Here is an 18,033-nt window from a genome sequence, read left to right as displayed (position 1 = left end):
AATAAGAGGGAAGTTCATATCACTTCAGGCCTATATGAACAAACAAGAGAGAGCCGAAGTAAACCACTTAACTTCACACCTTAAGGAACTAGAAAAAGAAGAACAAAGACAACCCAAAACCAGCTGAAGAAAGGAGATAATAAAAATCAGAGCAGAAATAAACGAAATAGAGAACAGAAAAACTATAGAAAAAATCAATAAAACAAGGAGCTGGTTCTTTGAAAAGATCAACAACATCGACAAACCCTTGGCAAGACTCACCAAGGAAAAAAGACACAGGACTCAAATAAATAAAATCCAAAATGAAAGAGGAGAGATCACCACAGACATCATAGATATACAAAGAATTATTGTAGAATACTATGAAAAACTATATGCCTCCAAATACAACAATCTAGAAGAAATGGATAAATTCCTAGAACAATACAACCTTCCTAAACTGAGTCATGAAGAAGCAGAAAGCCTAAACAGACCAATCAGCAGGGAGGAAATAGAAAAAACTATTAAAAACCTACCCAAAAATAAAAGTCCAGGCCCAGATGGTTATACTAGTGAATTCTATCAAACATTCAAAGAAGACTTGGTTCCTATTCTACTCAAAGTCTTCCAAAAAATTGAAGAAGAAGCAATACTTCCAAACACATTTTATGAGGCCAACATAACCCTCATACCAAAACCAGGCAAGGATGGCACAAAAAAAGAAAACTACAGACCAATATCTCTAATGAATACAGATGCTAAAATACTAAACAAAATACTGGCAAATCGAATACAACAACATATTAAACAAATAATACATCATGATCAAGTGGGATTCATCCCAGAATCTCAAGGATGGTTCAACATACGTAAAACAGTTAACGTAATACACCATATCAACAAAACAAAGAACAAAAACCACATGATCTTATCAATAGATGCAGAAAATGCTTTCGATAAAATATAACACAATTTTATGTTTAAGACTCTCAACAAAATGGGTATAGAAGGAAAATATCTCAACATGATAAAGGCCATATATGATAAACCATCAGCCAACATCATATTAAATGGCGTAAAACTGAGGACTTTCTACCTTAAATCAGGAACATGACAGGGGTGTCCACTCTCTCCACTCTTATTAAACGTGGTGCTAGAAGTTCTGGCCAGAGCAATGAGACAAGACAAAGAAATAAAAGGCATCCATATCGGAAAAGAAGAAGTAAAGGTATCACTTTTTGCTGATGATATGATCCTATACATCGAAAACCCAAAGGACTCCACAAAACGATTACTAGAAACAATAAACCAATACAGTAAGGTCGCAGGATGCAAAATTAACATACAAAAGTCCATAGCCTTTCTATATGCCAACAATGAAATATTAGAAAATGAACTCAAAAAAATAATCCCCTTCACGATTGCAACAAAAAAAATAAAATACCTAGGAATAAACATAACAAAGAATGTAAAGGACCTATATAACAAAAACTACAAGGCATTGCTAAGAGAAATAGAAAAAGACACAATGAGAAGGAAAAATATTCCTTGTTCTTGGATAGGAAGAATAAATATAATTAAAATGGCCATATTACCCAAAGTAATATATAAATTTAATGCAATTCCCATCAAAATTCCTATGACATTTTTTAAAGAAATGGAACAAAAAATCATCAGATTTATATGGAACTATAAAAAACCCCGAATAGCCAAAGCAATCCTAAGGAAAAAGAATGAAGCTGGGGGCATTACAATACCTGACTTTAAACTATATTATAGGGCCACAATAATCAAAACTGCATGGTATTGGCAGAAAAATAGATACTCAGACCAATGGAACAGAATAGAAAGCCCAGAAATAAAACCACATATATATGGTCAAATAATCTTTGATAAAGGGGCCAACAACACACAATGGAGAAAAGAAAGCTTCTTCAACAAATGGTGTTGGGAAAACTGGAAAGCCACTTGCAAAAGAATGAAACTCGACTACAGCCTGTCCCCGTGTACTAAAATTAATTCAAAATGGATCAAAGACCTAAATATAAGATCTGAAACAATAAAGTACATAGAAGAAGACATAGGTACTAAACTCATGGACCTGGGTTTTAAAGAACATTTTATGAACTTGACTCCAATGGCAAGAGAAGTGAAGGCAAAGATAAATGAATGGGACTACATCAGAATAAAAAGTTTTTGCTCAGCAAGAGAAACTGATATTAAAATAAACAGACAGCCAACTAATTGGGAACTGATATTTTCAAACAACAGCTCAGATAAGGGCCTAATATCCAAAATTTACAAAGAACTCATAAAACTCAACAACAAACAAACAAACAATCCAATAAAAAAATGGGAAGAGGACATGAACAGACACTTCTCCCAGGAAGAAATACAAATGGCCAACAGATATATGAAAAGATGCTCAGCTTCATTAGTTATTAGAGAAATGCAAATCAAAACTACAATGAGATACCACCTCACCCCTGTTAGATTAGCTATTATGAACAAGACGGGTAATAACAAATGTTGGAGAGGCTGTGGAGAAAAAGGAACCCTCATATACTGTTGGTGGGATTGTAAAGTATTACAACCACTATGGAGGAAAGTATGGTGGTTCCTCAAAAAACTGCAAATAGAACTACCTTATGACCCAGCAATCCCTCTACTGGGTATATACCCCAAAACCTCAGAATCATTGATACGTAAAGACACATGTAGCCCCATGTTCATTGCAGCACTGTTCACAGTGGCCAAGACATGGAAACAACCAAAAAGCCCTTCAATAGAAGATTGGATAAAGAAGATGTGGCACATATACACTATGAAATACTACTCAGCCATAAGAAATGATGACATTAGATCATTTACAGCAAAATGGTGGGATCTTGATAACATTATACGGAGTGAAATAAGTAAATCAGAAAAAAACAAGAACTACATGATTCCATACATTGGTGGAACATAAAAACGAGACTAAGAGACATGGACAAGAGTGTGGTGGTTACCAGGGGTGGGGGGAGGGAGGACACAGGAGGGAAGGAAGGAGAGGGTTAGGGGGAGGGGGAGGGGCACAGATAAAACTAGATAGAGGGTGACGGAGGACAATCTGACTCTGGGTGAGGGGTATGCAACATAATTTAATGATAAGATAACCTAGACATGTTTTCTTTGAATATATGTACCCTGAATTATTAATGTCATCCCATTAACATTAATAAATATTTATAAAAAAAAAAAATATATATATATATATGAAGTCCAGCTAGATATTTCCTTCCCAAAATTCACTTACTTTCTTCATTAAAGAACACCTAAATAAGACCTTCTCTTTAAGGTCATTTGAAAGAACAAAATAAAAAAAAAAAAAATGGAATAATGTTCTTACTGTAAGTTCAGTGTTAGTGTATATCACGGCCAGGTTCCACCTAAAATAATCTGGCAAACCAGCAGCAGACTTGTCAGCGTGTCAAAGCTTCCTGTGACTTTAACTATGAAAGTCATTGCAAAGGAAGAATGGGCATGACTGGTTAGGAGACCATTTGTGGGAGGCAGGGGAGGAAGAGTATGATCCTGAAAGTTTAAGTGCTTTAGGAAATGGTGGAAGCATCAATAGAAATGAGGAAATCAAAGAAATATGATATATGTAGGAGGTGGAGAATGAGTTCAGCAGAGCAGCTTCCAGAAAGAAATGCTCAGAAAGCAGGGACAAACGGAACTGACATTGGGTCCAGAAAAGCCCCAAAAGTACATTTAAAAAATCCAAGTGTATTAGCAAACCAAACCTACCAGCCATTTTTCATATTCATCAATAGCTTGTTTATCTTTATCATTTTTCTCAGCTCTTTTCAATTCTTCTCTTTTTTTCTCATTTATTTTCTCTTTTCCCTTTTCTTTGAAAAAAGCTTCCTTTTTTTCATTCCTATGTAGGATAGCATAAAACAATGGAAAGTTAAAGGAGAACATATAATAAAGATTTCCTAATAAATCTTTACAATGAGATTGAGATGCTTTAGTAAATTAAAAAAAAAATTTAAGAATTTTATTTATTCATTTTTTAGAGAGAAAAAGAGAGAGAGAATGAAACAAGGGGGGGAGGAGCAGGAAGCATCAACTCCAACATGTGCCTTGACCAGGTAAGCCCAGGGTCTCAAACCAGCGACCTCAGAGTTCCATCCGGGTCGACACTTTATCTACTGCGACACTTTATCTACTGCGCCACCACGGGCCAGGCACATTAGTAAATTTCAAGTGAATACACTTTGGAAGTCCTAGACAGCTATTAATTTAAAATCCGTCACAGTACTTATTTTGGATTACCATTTTTCCACAGCTGTGACGTTGTCCTTCCTTTTTTCAGCAATAGTTTCTTCCTCCTTTTGTTTCTTTGCTCTTTCATATTCTTTCTCCTTTTTATTTTTCTCTTTAAGATACTCCATCTTTTTTTCTTTCCATCTTTCAAAAGCCTGAAAAATTTCAGAATGAGTTTCTGATTTATTGTGAATAGTGTAAAATCAGTAAAAACACAGTTAATCACTAATTTCTATTTCAAATATTTAAACATAATAAAGAGATATTCAAACTGTCAAATACTTGTTGAGCTTCTTCTTTCCTGGCAGCATTTTCTTCTTCGGTTTTCTTCTTGTTTTTGTCCTCAAGCCTTTTTTTTGCAGCTATTTTCTTAGCTTCCTTTTCCTTCATGGCCTTCCAGGCCTCAAATGATGCTAAGGCTTCTTCTCTCTTAGCAGCCTTTTTCTATTTTGAGAAAAGAGTAGACAGTTATATATGTATGTACAAATAGCTAGAGAAATCCAGATATGTAGACATACATATTTTTCCTTTTTTCCCTCGATACGCATCATACCTATACATTATGTTTCAAAGCAGATACTTTATTTAGAATGGTTTATACAAATTAATTTATTAAAAAATGTATTCTGAATCATTCACTACATCTTTTTTTTTTTTTCATTTTCTTTTCTGAAGCTGGAAACAGGGAGAGACAGTCAGACAGACTCCCGCATGCGCCCGACTGGGATCCACCTGGCATGCCCACCATGGGGCGACGCTCTGCCCATCCTGGGCGTCACCATGTTGCAACCAGAGCCTCCCTAGCGCCTGGGGCAGAGGCCACAGAGCCATCCCCAGCGCCCGGGCCATCTTTGCTCCAATGGAGCCTTGGCTGCGGGAGGGGAAGAGAGAGACAGAGAGGAAGGCATGGCGGAGGGGTGGAGAAGCAAATGGGCGCTTCTCCTATGTGCCCTGGCCGGGAATCGAACCCGGGTCCTCCGCATGCTAGGCCAATGCTCTACCGCTGAGCCAACCGGCCAGGGGTTCACTACATCTTAAAATGTCCTTTAGCCCTGGCCAGCTGGCTCAGTGGTAGAGCATCAGCCTGGTATGTGGATGTCCAGGGTTTGATTTCTGGTCAGGGCACACAGAAAATTACATATCTGCTTCTTCACTCCACCCCTCCTCCCTCGTGCTTCCCTCTCTCTCTTCCCCTCCTGAAGCCATGGCTCAATTGGAGCAAGTTGGCCCCAGGCATTGAGGATCACTCCAAAGCCTCCACCTCAGGTGCTAAGAAGAGCTTGGTTGCTGAGCAATGGAGCAACACTCCAGATGAGCAGAGCATCGTCCCTTAGTGGCTTGCTGGGTGCATCCTGGTTGGGCGCATGAGGGAGTCTGTCTCTTTGCCTCCCCTCCTCTCACTGAATAAAAGAAAAATGTCCTTTACTAAAATGCATTTTATCAGTTATTGATGTACTATTAGTCATGGGAAAAAAGTCAACTATATTTTTTTGGCAGTGCACTACACAAACATTATCAAAATCAACTATAACAGGCCCAGTGGTACTGTAAGATGTTCATAATCAAATATTTAAGTAAAATATATAAAAACATCAGAAAACTATGAAGCTTCGAAAGTGAGTCTGAGTAAGGGTATTTGGCCATGTCGTCACACAGTAAACTGCAGAGATGTTTGCTTCAAACAGAGTTCTGAACAACATCAAAGCATAAAACTCTTACCACATAAACATATTCCAAATGGTGAATGAACTTGTGTGGCAGACTGGAAAATATGTAGGTGAGTGTATAGCAAGTATGTTATTACTTTACTTACTTGAATCTAATCCCATGATAACCTGTGCTTACATTAATATTGGTTAACATTAAATGATATAAAGCCTTATTTTGGATAAAACATAATTTAGAAATAGAAGGACTACCTACCTCACTGAGATGTAAAGATCAAATGAGAAGTCTCTGGCGGTAACTGCAGCAGTAAGAGGCTGCAAAGGTGGTGACAGGTGTACAAGCATGCCCCCTGCAGGGCTGTTCCATACAGGACTGTGCATTTGGGAAACAGGACTTTTTTCTAAATCCATTTCAGCACTAGACAGCATAAGGAAGTATTTCCCCGCCCCGCCCCCGGGCTTTCATTTTACTGAGCATGTTGTAGGCTATCACGTAGGAGTTGGAGGTAGAGATAGAAGAATAGGAGAGAATGAAACAAGAGCTCAGCTCAAGTCAATGGGAAGGATATGGGTCATGGACTCAGGTAGGGGTTAGTGTTAAAGATACAAAAGAACTATAAGTAAGAAAGAGGAAAACTGAAGGGTAAGGATGACGACCCTTTATTTTCTTGGCTAAATTGTAGGACTGAAAGAAATTTTTAAGAATGAAATAATCAGGTGGTCACAAGCAATACTAAATACATAACTAGTAGTGTGAAAGCTATTCCACCCACATAAAAAATAAAAATCTCTGTGTATTTGTGTTTTCATAAAACAGTTATACATTTTTATATCAAACTAAAAATATATCAAGTTCTAGAGAAATAAATTCTTTTATATACAAGTTATTTTGCCATTTAAAAAACAGTTCAGAGATGACGTCAGAGTAATGGCGGGGTAGGAAGCGATACCGATAAATCTCCCCCAAAACTCAACAAGATCTTCAACCAGAAACAGAAAAACCTATACTTGGAGCTTCCAGATGCTTCGCAATACACCCAAAGGTATGATTGAGTGAAAAATTGGCTAAATATATAACCAAACCCCGAAGGAAATAGGGAGTAAGAAATGCTCCGCCTTCCTCACTAACCTAAACAGGGCGGCTTTCTCTGGTAACTGTGAATATAGAAACTGAGGCGGGCAAAGGGGGTGAATACATCCAGGCCGCGACACAAACGGCCGAACCAGGCTGTGGCACGGAGATCCAAGCCGAGGAAAATCTGATCCTGTGGCAACCCGGGCAATTCAAGCTAACACTCGCGCCAAACCCAAACAAAGAAAGACAAGCGGCGCGGACATTTTACCCGGTCTCCTGGTTGATGCGCAGTTAGTGGGCGAGAGATTTCTTCCTAAGCCCCGGAAGTGAGTGCCCGTGTTGCCCCACGGAGAGGCAGGGTCAGAGGCCTTTCTGTGGGCCGAGGGCAGAGTCTCTGGGCAGCCCCAGCGCCCTGGGAAAGCCACGCACGGGAGGGAGTGAGAACTAATTCCAACGGTGGAGATTTTCCGTGCCGGAGGGTGTTTCACTCAGAGGGAATCGCGGCCGGCCTCATATCCTGGTTTGCGCGCGCAGATAAGGAGTGAGCAATTCCTCCGAGTGCCTCGGCAGTGCGCACCCGTGTTATCGCACAGAGGGGCAGAGTCAGGGGCCTTTGTGTGGGCCAAAGCGGAATCTCGGGCCGCCCCAGCGCCTTGCAAAAGCCGCGCACGGGGACGGAGCGAGACTCAATTCCAACGCTGCAACTTTTCCCTGCGGTTGGGGGTTTCACTCAGAGCGTGAGACTGCTGGCCGGATATCCTGGTCTGCGCGCGCAGCCAGTGAGTGAGAGTTTCCTCCAAGCGCCCCGGAAGTGGGCGCCCACCTGTGTTACCGGACAGAGTGGCAGAGCCAGAGGTCTTTGAATGGCCGGAAAGCCCGCCTGATTATGCTAGCAGCTCTGACTGACTGAGCCTTACCCAGAGCCCTGTGCTGAGTGGAAATAGAGTGGGGAGTTGCCAGCTCTTTGAGCCTCTTACTATCCAGGCAGAGGCAGCGGCAACCCCATAGCTGGATTATCAGGCTACTAATTGAGGAAGGAAAGACTAGGAGAAAGGTTCCAGGAACACGGACTCTCTCACTGTCGGAGCCTATAAATGCTAATAGCCTCGACTGCCAACGAGACTAAAGCACAATACATGACATTGCCATAGAGACTTATCAACTGCAAACCTCCACCTGAGCGTGGCAAAGGGGCAAAACCCGGGGTACAGAGTCACCGACCAGGAAGAGGGAGAGAAAAGAAAAAGCAAGAAGATAACCTCTCAAAATCAAGAATAATCTGCAGACTTTATAACCTATCCCATTTTATTATATTTGTTCGTTTGTTTCTCTTATCTTCATTCTTGATACTTTTTTTTTCCTCCTCCAATTTGGCCGATTAACTCTCTACCGGTCTTACTCTCTCCTCTCCTTGAACTACACTACCCATAAGTGTTACATCTCTCATTATCTTTTCTCTTCTCTTCCTTTCTCTCTATGAGGGTTGCACTCCAAAACCCTTAACTCTCTCTCTCTCTCTCTCCTTTCTTTTTTCTTCTTTTAGTGGTTCCCTCTTTTTTTTCTCTCTCTCTCTTTCTTTTCTCCCTCTATATTAGTTTCTTCCTTTCTCCTTTACATCTCCTCTCATTCAAACCTCAATAACAAACAAATTATCTTATCTGGGACTCAAACTTATGTTTGTGGCATTTTGGGGGGTTTTTACTTCACCTTTTTAACTCACTAGCAGTGCTCCCATACCTGGCTCTCCATATTATCTAGTTCTTGTTCCACTAATTACAATAGTAATTTTTTAATTTGTCCCCCCATTTTTCCGTTTTCCTCTTAATCCTCTCATCATAACTCTTAGACAACCAACACCTAAAAGCAAATCATTTTATTCTTGACCCAAATTTTTTCCTTATTTGCTTTTTGTGGGTCCATACGCTCTTTTTTTTCTTTTTTCTTTCTTTCTTTTTTTTTTTTTTTTTTTTTTTTTTTTTTTTTGCCCCTTTATTACTTTTCCCCAATTCAGGCCCTCCATCACAGGCATTGTTTGTTATAATTCACAGTCCACCACAAGATTTTCTCAAGAAAGAGGAGAGAGGAGAGGAGAGGAAAAAAGGAGGGGGGGAATAATTTCCTTTTTTTTTTTTTTTTTTTTTTTAAATTTTTATTTTATTTTATTTTTCTTTATTTCATTATTAATTTTTTTTTTAAAAACAACTCTTTGATTTTTTTTTAATTATTTTTTTAAACTTTTTATTCTTTATTAAATCTCATTAATACTATCAACAAAACCACCCTCAGATGCCATTAAGGAAGAGAAAATCGAATATCATGGATACAAAAGAAAGAGAGGTAACACAGCTAGATGAGGAAAAATCTATGGAGAAAAAATTTAATATATTGGAAACCTTGGAGCTAAATGACAGAGAATTCAAGATAGAAATCCTAAAAATCCTCCGAGATATACAAGAAAACACAGAAAGGCAATTTAGGGAGCTCAGAAAACAACTCAATGAACACAAAGAATATATGTCCAAGGAAATTGAAACTATAAAAACAAATCAAACAGAGATGAAAAACTCAATTCACGAGCTGAAAAACGAAGTAACAAGCTTAGCTAATAGAACAGGTCAGATAGAAGAGAGGATTAGTGAAATAGAAGACAAGCAACTTGAGGCACAACAGAGAGAAGAAGAAAGAGACTCAAAAATTAAAAAAAATGAGATAGCCCTACAAGAATTATCTGACTCCATCAAAAAGAATAACATAAGAATAATAGGTATATCAGAGGGAGAAGAGAGAGAAAATGGAATGGAGAACATACTCAAACAAATAATAGATGAGAACTTCCCAAGCCTGTGGAAAGAATTAAAGCCTCAAGTTCAAGAAGCAAACAGAACTCCAAGTTTTCTTAACCCCAACAAACCTACTCCAAGGCATATCATAATGAAATTGACACAAACCAACAAAAAAAAAAAAAATTCTCAAGGCAGCCAGGGAAAAGAAGAATACAACATATAAAGGAAGGCCCATTAGATTATCATCAGATTTCTCAGCAGAAACTCTACAAGCTAGAAGAGAGTGGACCCCAATATTTAAAGTCCTGAAAGAGAGGAACTTTCAGCCACGAATACTATACCCATCAAAGCTATCCTTCAAATATGAAGGAGAAATAAAAACATTCACAGATACAGAAAAGATGAGGGAATTTATCATCAGAAAACCCCCACTCCAGGAATTACTAAAGGGGGTTCTCCAATCAGATACAAAGAACAAAAAAAAAACAGAGCCACAAGTAAAAGCTCCAAGAAGAACACAATAAAACCAAATTTAAACTGTGACAACAACAAAAAGAAAGAGGGGGAGAAGATGGAGATTAACAGTAGCAAAGGACGATGGAGTGCAAAAGTACTCACAAAATAGTTCGCTACAATGAACAGGGTAGGGACCCTTTTCATTATTCAAAGGTAACCACCATTGAAAAAACCACCACAGAAGCACATGAGATAAAAAAGATAGCAACAGTGGAAAGATGTATGGAATACAACCAAATAAAAACAAAAGATAGAAAAACAAAAGAGAAGGATCAAACAAGACACAAAACTAACAGAAAGCAATCTATAAAATGGCAATAGGGAACTCACAAGTATCAATAATTACACTAAATGTAAACGGATTAAACTCACCAATAAAAAGGCACAGAGTAGCAGAATGGATTAAAAAAGAAAATCCAACTGTATGCTGCCTACAGGAAACTCATCTAAGTAACAAGGATAAAAACAAATTCAAAGTGAAAGGCTGGAAAACAATACTCCAAGCAAATAACATCCAAAAAAAAGCAGGTGTAGCAATACTCATATCGGATAATGCTGACTACAAGACAGGAAAAGTACTCAGAGACAAAAATGGACATTTCATAATGGCTAAGGGGACACTGAATCAAGAAGACATAACAATTCTTAATATATATGCACCAAACCAAGGAGCACCAAAATATATAAGACAGCTACTTATTGATCTTAAAACAAAAACTGACAAAAATACAATCATACTTGGAGACCTCAATACACCGCTGACGGCTCTAGATCGGTCATCCAAACAGAGAATCAACAAAGACATAGTGGCCTTAAACAAAACACTAGAGCACCTGGATATGATAGACATCTACAGGACATTTCATCCCAAAGTGACTGAGTATACATTTTTCTCCAGTGTACATGGATCATTCTCAAGAATTGACCATATGTTGGGCCACAAAAACAACATCAGCAAATTCAGAAAAATTGAAGTTGTACCAAGCATATTTTCTGATCATAAAGCCTTGAAACTAGAATTCAACTGCAAAAAAGAGGAAAAAAATCTCACAAAAATGTGGAAACTAAACAACATACTTTTAAAAAATGAATGGGTCAAAGAAGAAATAAGTGCAGAGATCAAAAGATATATACAGACTAATGAAAATGACAATACGACATATCAGAATCTATGGGATGCAGCAAAAGCAGTGATAAGAGGGAAGTTCATATCACTTCAGGCATATATGAACAAACAAGAGAGAGCCCAAGTGAACCACTTAACTTCCCACCTTAAGGAACTAGAAAAAGAAGAACAAAGACAACCCAAAACCAGCCGAAGAAAGGAGATAATAAAAATCAGAGCAGAAATAAATGAATTAGAGAACAGAAAAACTATAGAAAAAATTAATAGAACAAGGAGCTGGTTCTTTGAAAAGATCAACAAAATTGACAAACCCTTGGCAAGACTTACCAAGGAAAAAAGAGAAAGAACTCATATAAACAAAATCCAAAATGAAAGAGGAGAAATCACCACGGACACCGTAGATATACAAAGAATTATTGTAGAATACTATGAAAAACTTTATGCTACTAAATTCAACAACCTAGAAGAAATGGATAAATTCCTAGAAAAATACAACCTTCCTAGACTGAGTCAAGAAGAAGCAGAAAGCCTAAACAGACCTATCAGTAGAGAAGAAATAGAAAAAACCATTAAAAACCTCCCCAAAAATAAAAGTCCAGGCCCTGACGGCTATACCAGCGAATTTTATCAAACATTCAAAGAAGACTTGGTTCCTATTCTACTCAAAGTCTTCCAAAAAATTGAAGAAGAAGCAATACTTCCAAACACATTTTACGAAGCCAACATAACCCTCATACCAAAACCAGGCAAGGATGGCACAAAAAAAGAAAACTACAGACCAATATCTCTAATGAATACAGATGCTAAAATACTAAACAAAATACTAGCAAATTGAATACAACAACATATTAAAAAAATAATACATCATGATCAAGTGGGATTCATCCCAGAATCTCAAGGATGGTTCAACATACGTAAAACGGTTAATGTAATACACCATATCAACAAAACAAAGAACAAAAACCACATGATCTTATCAATAGACGCAGAAAAGGCTTTCGATAAAATACAACACAATTTTATGTTTAAGACTCTCAACAAAATGGGTATAGAAGGAAAATATCTCAACATGATAAAGGCCATATATGATAAACCATCAGCTAACATCATATTAAATGGCACTAAACTGAAGGCTTTCCCCCTTAAATCAGGAACAAGACAGGGTTGTCCACTCTCTCCACTCTTATTTAATGTGGTACTAGAGGTTCTAGCCAGAGCAATCAGACAAGACAAAGAAATAAAAGGCATCCATATCGGAAAAGAAGAAGTAAAGGTATCACTTTTTGCAGATGATATGATCCTATACATCGAAAACCCCAAAGAATCCACAAAAAGACTACTAGAAACAATAAGCCAATACAGTAAGGTCGCAGGATACAAAATTAACATACAGAAGTCCATAGCCTTTCTATATGCCAACAATGAAACAACTGAGAAGGAACTCAAAAGAATAATCCCCTTCACGGTTGCAACAAAAAAAATAAAATACTTAGGAATAAACATAACAAAGAATGTAAAGGACTTATATAATGAAAACTATAAACCATTGTTAAGGGAAATCGAAAAAGATATAATGAGATGGAAGAATATACCTTGTTCTTGGCTAGGAAGAATAAATATAATCAAGATGGCTATATTACCCAAAGCAATATACAAATTTAATGCAATTCCCATCAAACTTCCAATGACATTTTTTAAAGAAATAGAGCAAAAAATCATCAGATTTATATGGAACTATAAAAAACCCCGAATAGCCAAAGCAATCCTAAAGAAAAAGAATGAAGCTGGGGGCATTTCAATACCTGACTTCAAACTCTATTATAGGGCCACGACAATCAAAACAGCATGGTATTGGCAGAAAAATAGACACTCAGACCAATGGAACAGAATAGAAAGTCCAGAAATAAAACCACATATATATAGTCAAATAATTTTTGATAAAGGGGCCAACAACACACAATGGAGAAAAGAAAGCCTCTTCAATAAATGGTGCTGGGAAAACTGGAAAGCCACATGCAAAAGAATGAAACTGGACTGCAGTCTCTCCCCCTGTACAAAAATTAACTCAAAATGGATCAAAGATCTAAACATAAGACCTGAAACAATTAAGTACATAGAAGAAGACATAGGTACTCAACTCAGGGACCTGGGTTTTAAAGAGCATTTTATGAATTTGACTCCAATGGCAAGAGAAGTGAAGGCAAAAATTAATGAATGGGACTACATCAGACTAAGAAGTTTTTGCTCAGCAAGAGAAACTGATAACAAAATAAACAGAAAGCCAACTAAATGGGAAATGATTTTTTCAAACGACAGCTCAGATAAGGGCCTAATATCCAAAATATACAAAGAACTCATAAAACTCAACAACAAACAAACAAACAATCCAATAAAAAAATGGGAAGAGGATATGAATAGACACTTCTCCCAGGAAGAAATACAAATGGCCAACAGATATATGAGAAGATGCTCATCTTCTTTAGCTATTAGAGAAATGCAAATCAAAACGGCAATGAGATACCACCTCACACCTGTTCGATTAGCTGTTATTAGCAAGTCAGGTAACAGCAAATGTTGGAGAGGCTGTGGAGAAAAAGGAACCCTCATACACTGTTGGTGGGAATGTAAAGTAGTACAACCATTATGGAAGAAAGTATGGTGGTTCCTCAAAAAACTGAAAATAGAACTACCTTATGACCCAGCAATCCCTCTACTGGGTATATATCCCAAAAACTCAGAAACATTGATACGTAAAGACACATGCAGCCCCATGTTTATTGCAGCATTGTTCACAGTGGCCAGGACATGGAAACAACCAAAAAGCCCATCAATAGATGACTGGATAAAGAAGATGTGGCACATATACACTATGGAATACTACTCAGCCATAAGAAATGATGACATCGGAACATTTACAGCAAAATGGTGGGATCTTGATAACATGATACGAAGCGAAATAAGTAAATCAGAAAAAACCAGGAACTGTATTATTCCATACGTAGGTGGGACATAATAGTGAAACTAAGAGACATTTATAAGAGTGTGGTGGTTACGGGGGGGAGGGGGGAATGGGAGAGGGATAGGGGGTGGGGAGGGGCACAAAGAAAACAAGATAGAAGGTGACAGAGGACAATCTGACTTTGGGTGGTGGGTATGCAACATAATTGAACGACAAGATAACCTGGACTTGTTATCTTTGAATATATGTATCCTGATTTATTGATGTCACCCCATTAAAAAAATAAAATTATATATTAAAAAAAAAAAAAAAAAAAAAAAAAAAAAAAAAAAAAAAAAAACAGTTCATTTCTAAATATGAAATATTCACAGATATTTTACTGAAGTATTTACTGAATATTTACTGAAGAGATATTAAAAAATTTCAGAGTACCTGTTCATTTTGGATCCTTAAGTTTTCACTTTCAATCCTTTTAATTCTGTGCTTTTCATGCAGATATACATTTTTCCTTTCTAACCACTCCTGTGAGAATAAGAATAAAGCTGTGATATTCAAAGTTTCTGGAATGAATTGGAATTCTTGTTTATTTCTGTAGTATTTTATTTAAAAATTTAAAAAGCAAAGCAAAATACAATTTATTAATTTTATGTAAACTGGTATTTTTTTCTTTTTTGTATATATATTCAAATATATAAAGATGAGCATGAATTAAGAAAATTGTTATTTTTCTTAGGATTTAAAACAGACTTTGAAGATGAAATATAATGGCTACATATATTAAGATTTTTCTGAAATTCACATGTACTGTTTTTTTAAAGTATATTATCCAGTATAACAGAAAAATATAATTGTGAAAAAATTAGGAAAGTCTTTTTCTGTGTAAGCAGGTACAAACTCCCAAATACAAACTCTCAGAAAAAAACAAACTAAAATTCTTTTTGTTCATGACAATATAAACTTTAAGAGAAAAAGTATAAAAACACATGCAGATCTTAACAATATTTTTGCTTTTGCTATATTTTTATAAATTGCCATGGCATATTTCCTTCTTTAAAAACTAGGATGATCAGTTAAACAAAGGCTGAAAGGGAATAATTTAGTAAATAATATTTTGGCTTGCTCAGGTATTATAAAGAAAAATCTTTTCCAATAAATAAAGTATTAAAGCATCATTTCTGACAGGGCCATTTCATTCCTTGATAAACTGTTACCCTTACATAAGTGATTAAGTCTTAACAATTAATTTTTTTTTTTACCTGATAAACAGTTGCCCTTATATCATCTGCTCTGTCAGGTTCTATGTTCTGTTTCTGTGAGGGCTTTTGGTCCAAGACTTTCAAAGTCCCTAAATAGTGAGAAGAGGTAGTTTTCGATGGAGTTCTCCTTATAGAACTAGAATTCTTTAAAAACTCAGAGGTCATTAATCTGAAAAGATCCAAACAAATCAAGATCAAACATTACAGTTACACTTCCTAAAAAAAAAGATTCATTAGAATTTTGCAACCAGTATATTTGAAAACTACATTCTAACTTAACAAATTATAATTACCTTGACTATAATATCTAATCTTTCTTTAGTATACAAAGAGATCCATTCACCATGATTTAAATTTTATAACTTCCAGTTATAGAGCTTCACAGGATTGCTCTTTTAAGGTATTTGTAATTAGTACATCTTTATTATATGCGGCTTAAGTGTCTGTTTGTCGCCAATAGCTTATTGGTTGCTTGCGTAACTGTACTAGCCAATAGGGTAAAGTTGCCACGGCATTCAAATAGTCCCGCCTTCTGGCATGCCACCTCACAAATTGAGGTTAAAGATTGGAGCAATTATTATGCTGTTAAGAAATCTTAACACCAGAAGGGGTCTTTGCAATGGTACAAGACTAGAGGTTCTCCAATTGAAAAATAATGTCATAATAGCTAAGTCTTTGACTAGCTCCTCTAAAGGTGAAATACATGTCATTCCAAGAATTGATTTGGCTCCATCTCAAACAGGTTTGCCGTTTCAATTGAGACGCAGACAATTTCCTGTAAAACTTGCCTTTGCTATGACCATCAATAAGTCTCAGGGCCAAACGCTTAAGCGTGTTGGCATTTTTTTTTACCTGAGCCTGCATTTGGACACGGTCAACTTTATGTTGCCTGTTCAAGAGTTCGTGAAAGAACGGACGTAAAATTAAAAATAATTGATGGTCCTCTGCAAGGCGAGCTTAAAAATGATGGAAAGATCTACACAAGAAATGTTGTGTACAAAGAGATCTTTGACATGTGAATTAACATTTTATTATTTAAATCACCTTTATTTATTGAGCTAGTGGTGGCTCTTAAGAAATGTACCGCCAGTGGTTTCCTTCATTGCACTCTACTTTAAGCAATTAAGCAAGTAGAAGGGGGAAACCCCGTGGGGCACATCCTCACCGCCTGCCCTGGGTAATTCAGTTTGAATTAGCAGACACCTTTGCACAAATCATTTTAATTACAATTTATAATATCTAGAACAGTGGTCATTTCGTATGACCGCCGGGCTTTCTAGTTTTTAAATAAATGAACTGTATCTTACTCAGGTAACATGGAAAAACAGTATCAATAAATTAGGTTCTAATATTTTCTTGTATCACTTTGTTGCATAAACCATTCTAAATATAAATTTAGAATACTATCTTTTCAGGGATTGGCAAGAAAACTTGGCCCAGCACCCGTTTTGGTAAGTCAAGTTTACTGTATCACAGCTATGTTCATTCATGTATATACTGCCTATGGCCACTTCCCTGCTATGACAGTAGAACTGAGCAGTTACAGCCTAGACCGGATGGCCCCAAAGCATAACAAATGTACTAACTGGCAGGTTACAGAGACAGCTTGCTGACGCCTGTTCTAGTTAATGAATGATCATTTGATTAACGGTATCTTAAAAGTATCCAAAGGTTCTGATTAGTATTTATGAGTTAGTGTTCATCATCATCATCATCATCATCATCAGTGTTAATGAAGCTAGATAGATTTAATAAAACAACTTAGTTCACAGAACCTGAATGCTTTGAGTATACTGGTTCAAGTGTTAGAAATGACACTGCATATAGAAGTGTAACGCTGGACCCCAGCTTCATTACCGCGTTATAGCTACTGCCTCACAAAATAAAAAAACTGGAGAAAAGAAACTATCCCAGAAGCAATGTAGAGTATGGAAAATCCTAATCAATTCCTTTCCATAAAACATTCATGGAAATTAAGAGAAAATCAAGAACTAACACCAAGTGCAATTTACTTCACAGAAGTTCAATTAAAACTGGCTCTGTGGAATGTAAATGGTAAGTAAGGAATGGTGGTAACTTGATTACCTGCCCGAGGCACTGGATGCTCTATTATTCGTTGATTTTTTGTTCTTTGCATTTCTATCTTCAATTGTTTTCTATTAAAAAGAAAAAGCCAGAGGTGGATCACTTACCCCGACTGTAACAGTAAGGCTTAGAGGGCAAACTGTCAGTAGTAAATCAAAGTTTTTTAAACTTCTACAGGTCTCAAGCACAGTGCTCACTGGAACAAAGGATATTACATTTTAGGGGGCTGACTGACAATAAAAAGATAAACAAATGTGACCCATGAGAGGGTGGGTG

At 36.9% G+C, this 18,033-nt stretch overlaps 1 protein-coding gene across 3 annotated transcripts in view; it reads right to left on the bottom strand.

The window, feature by feature from the left end:
- Window positions 1-18,033, bottom strand: part of MAP9 (microtubule associated protein 9) — a 47,425-nt gene that overhangs the window by 12,872 nt on the left and 16,520 nt on the right. For all 3 annotated transcript variants that reach the window (XM_066387681.1, XM_066387697.1, XM_066387689.1), the window contains exons 8-13: window positions 17,758-17,828; window positions 15,673-15,841; window positions 14,849-14,938; window positions 4,573-4,734; window positions 4,300-4,445; window positions 3,769-3,901 (exon numbers count right to left, since the gene is read on the bottom strand). In XM_066387681.1, coding sequence (XP_066243778.1) covers window positions 3,769-3,901; window positions 4,300-4,445; window positions 4,573-4,734; window positions 14,849-14,938; window positions 15,673-15,841; window positions 17,758-17,828 — 771 coding nt within the window. The remainder of the gene's footprint in view (window positions 1-3,768; window positions 3,902-4,299; window positions 4,446-4,572; window positions 4,735-14,848; window positions 14,939-15,672; window positions 15,842-17,757; window positions 17,829-18,033) is intronic.

The sequence above is a fragment of the Saccopteryx leptura genome, chromosome 1 (genome assembly GCF_036850995.1).
Source record: "Saccopteryx leptura isolate mSacLep1 chromosome 1, mSacLep1_pri_phased_curated, whole genome shotgun sequence".
NCBI lineage: Eukaryota > Metazoa > Chordata > Mammalia > Chiroptera > Emballonuridae > Saccopteryx > Saccopteryx leptura.
The sequence above is the reverse complement of the archived record's forward strand: the minus strand, read 5'-3'. Positions and strand labels throughout refer to the sequence as shown.